At 46.3% G+C, this 3,890-nt stretch overlaps 1 protein-coding gene across 1 annotated transcript; it reads right to left on the reverse strand.

The window, feature by feature from the left end:
• Positions 1–493: 493 nt before the first annotated feature.
• Positions 494–3,544, reverse strand: LOC123412235 (shikimate kinase 2, chloroplastic-like). Its single transcript, XM_045105176.1, has 9 exons — positions 3,209–3,544; positions 2,270–2,316; positions 2,125–2,179; positions 1,874–2,034; positions 1,655–1,737; positions 1,411–1,540; positions 1,111–1,189; positions 930–994; positions 494–787 (listed from the first exon to the last, which is right to left on the reverse strand). Exons 1-9 carry the CDS (start codon positions 3,402–3,404, stop codon positions 719–721), a joined length of 885 nt encoding a protein of 294 aa, XP_044961111.1. The 5' UTR covers positions 3,405–3,544; the 3' UTR covers positions 494–718.
• Between the last annotated feature and the right edge of the window lie 346 nt (positions 3,545–3,890).

The raw sequence follows: 3,890 nt of genomic DNA on the forward strand, positions 1-3,890 counted from the left end.
GGGCACCGAGCTACAAACGACCGCCGAGCGATGTTCGTCGGAGGAACGAAGCGCTCCAGGGGCGGCGGCGAGGAGAGCAGGTAGAAGAAGCAACGGTGGACACCGGGAGAAGTAGGGGGCGTTGGGGAGAGTCGGGGGAACCACCGACGGCAGGTATGGTTGGAGGCGCCCACGCGAGGGGGTTTCAGATCTGGTGGTTCGCACGCGAGATTTCACAGCGCGCTGGCGCGTGTTTACCGCACACGGGATTATAGCACGGCTGCTGGAGCGCTACTTTCGGCAGCGCATCCTGTTTTTAGGGTGCGCTGCTTATTTAGCGCGTCTGTTGGAGATGCTCTTACAAAGAATGGCGAAACGCTGTTGAGCTGATTTCATTCAGTGGCACTTTAACAACTAGGAGTACTTTGTATGCAATGGTATTTTGACAACTGAACACCAATGTAATGCTACTTTGACAATTGTCTGTTTGAAAGAACAGCTGAGTGAAAAATGCAAGTGCAATGATCTCGTAACAGTGGAGCTCTTAACATTAGCTCCATCCGTTATTCTTTTATTATTTCCAGAGCATGCTTCAGCACAGCTCCTTTTTCAGTATAAAGAATGAATCAACAACGTTGAGCGATACAAAGTGAAGATACAAGGTACAAACAAATTGGGGCCGAAATTCTACAAGGGTTGCATTCAGCCTGAGGTTGCATCCTTCGTCCCCGGAACCAATTTATAAGTCGGCGAATGGGCCACTGGCCATGGAATGTTCAGTGACAAAATTCTTAATTTTTTGCAGGGCCTGAAACAAAAACAGGTAAGTTACATCAGGGAGAAATTATTTTCGAGGGAGTGGGTGCATTGGAGAAAGCATGGTATGCGCATACGAATAATTCTTCGCAAAAATAGAAGCACATGAACAATTGACTTGAGAAGTACAATACCTCGACAGCAATATCAGTCGGGGTTAGCTGAGAGACATCATCATGACCCTTTTTAGCTGCAAGCTCTGCAAAGGTAAACACCAGTTGTGTTATTCTCTGTTTGGGCATTACAACTTCGCTTGGGAGAGGCCGGGGTCTCGAGACCCATCTATGACCATGAAGCCAGGGGCATCTGACATACCTTCAAGAGAGACCCTTACGTCGGCATTTGCGTAAGCATCCCCTCTTTGCTCAGCGAGCAGGCTGAGTTTCGTGAAAGCCTGAGGCACCAAATCAACGAGTCATGCATTTTCACTAGTGCAATGCAAATATAGAGAAAGACAGATGTGTATAACCAATCAAGATGCAAACAACTTGAGAAATTGCAGGGATGTTTACTGTAATTTTTTGTTGTCTCATTTAGTGTTTCATAACACAGCTATTAATTTTTATGTGATGAGCATGCTAAGACAACTTTATTTCAAAATTTTAGAGTACGTACCGCTGTGTATGGATCAGCAGATGGCTGATCTAGAAGGGGCCGAGAAGCAGTCCCAACTTGTGCAATTCGCTTCGCAAGCGCATCCAAAGGCACATCCAACATGATAGACAGACCTTTCTTCATATATCTCCTGAAAGTAAGGAAAATTGACAGAGATCAGTGCCATTATTCATCTAAAGGAGAAAACAGGATTACATGACAGATTACAAATGAGACGGTGGCAAGATCAGAGTAAGTCCGATACCAGTTGACTGGTCGAATGACGGCACCACCTCCAGTAGCAACAACTAGTCGATGCATTGAGGATAAATCTCTCAAAACACTACTCTGCAAGACAAGTAGGTAAAGAAATCACAGAAATTGTTAGTCCATAAGTCTTTCCACTCTAATTACTACAAACACATGAAATCTATAAAAGACCAAAATGTCAACAGAATTCAGGGATTTATTTTAGTATATTTACCTCACTGTCTCTGAAGAATGCTTCACTATGAACCTTAAATATTTGAGCAACGGAAGGCATTCCGACTGCCTGTTCGACCAAACTATCACTGTCAAAGTATGAATAACCCAAGACTTCCGCTAATATCTTGCCCACGGTGCTCTTTCCAGAGCCCATCATTCCTGCAGTGTGAACCCATTGTTATTAGTTCGAGAGGCAAATAAGATAAATTAACTGTAGGTAACATCAAACAGGCAGGTGCAAGAACTAACCAACTAGGTAAATACACCGCCCATTCAATTCGAGCTGAACTTCCTCTGCTTTCCTCTGAAAGGCAATACGGTTTAGTCAAAAAAATGCCCAGAAGCAACATCTTGGTTTATTCATATCAGGAATTTTTCAGTATAAAGTATATACCTTTAGCAAGAGGGCTTCGTCAACTGAGTTATGCAAGCTCTGATGACCTGTACCACACACAATAAGGTCACAAAGAAAAGTCAGTTTGACTAATCAGCTTGTGCGTCTCGTCAGGAAACCACCCAAGAGAAAATATTAAGATGTGGCGTATCATTTAACATATGCAGTGTGTGACTAAGTTCTATAGCATGTGCTGCAAATAATTGACTACACTAAACAGCTTAGCTGAACCTAATACGCAGTATAAACGTGTCCTAAATAAACTTGGTCAAAGTTATGAAAACTTCAATTTCAGACAAAACTTATACACCTTATATTTTCTAAAGAGGGGGAGGGGGGGTACACTGTTGTACCATACAATTAGGTAATTTCAGTTGTACTACCTCCTCGGACAAATTCGACAACAAGATTTACCGCACGTAATTCAATTTACATCAGCTTTTTTTCTCAGCCACAATTTAAATTCCGTCAATTTCTTTTCCTCGGACACGATTTAAATTCTATCAGTTACATTTATTTATTGTGTGTGTGTGTGGGGGGGGGGGGGGGGGGTATAAATTCCATCAGTTAAGATGAAAGAATATTCCCATACACCATGAGGCAGTTGCTTTCTGTCCCTCTCAAAACAAAGTAATGGCTATTTAACCAGGCAAAACCATCAGCTACCTACCCTGAACCACATTGCTCTGTTTAGTCCACGGGTAACCACAGTTTGTTTACTCCGAATCAACATCAGAGCAACCATCCCCCCTGCAAATTTTGCCACCAACCACCAAAGATACGTCCTCATGCAAGATCATAGATATTCCCCCGATACCCAGAGTCTCAATAAAGTATTATCATCGGCCAATTCCCGAAAGCATCACCGATGATTCAACTGAGCTTAAATAAAACTAATTAATTGAATGGCGAACGACAGAAAGAATCGGACGGACAAACCTCTGGATGTCTTGAGGCAGCAGAGCGGGTCGGCAGGCCTGGCCCCGCGAGCCCGCAGCACCGGCGCGGCGGCCGGGCCTCCGACTCGCAGGCTCCCCGGGCGCGCCCGGCCATCCCCGCTCCGGCGCCCGCAGGAGCCGGTTCCGGCGACCCCGACCGCCCGCGACTGCATCGCGACTCCCGCCGCCGCCTCCATTGCTGCTGGCTGCTGGCTGCTATCCCCGGCTGGTCGCGCGCTGCTGCTACCCCCGGTCCGGTCGTCGCGGGTGGTAGGTGGCCGTAGCGTGCGACGTGGGAGGCGGAACGAACTGCGCGCGCGCGGGGGGTGGGGGGAGCTGGTGGGCTGGTCCTGCGGTCCCGGCCTTAAATAGCGCCCGCGAGTGACGGGTCGCTGCGTCGATCCGAGTAGAAGAGTACGACCGTGCAAAAAAAAAAAACAGCCACCATCTCCGTATTCGATGCAGGATCCTGGAAATGCGGTGAGCGCTCCGATTCAACGCGAGATGGTGGCTATTTTTTTTTTTTCTAAAAAAGAGGATGGTGGCTGTTTGTAGTGTGTGTTCTCTCTTTTTTTAAGAAGGCAGGCCACGTGTTCACGTTTATTTTCTGTTGACGCTTTCTTTTCCCGCGACAGAACAACTATGTTTTTTTTTCTAGTGACAGAACAGATCAGCTGTTTACT

The sequence above is a fragment of the Hordeum vulgare genome, chromosome 7H (assembly GCF_904849725.1).
Source record: "Hordeum vulgare subsp. vulgare chromosome 7H, MorexV3_pseudomolecules_assembly, whole genome shotgun sequence".
NCBI lineage: Eukaryota > Viridiplantae > Streptophyta > Magnoliopsida > Poales > Poaceae > Hordeum > Hordeum vulgare.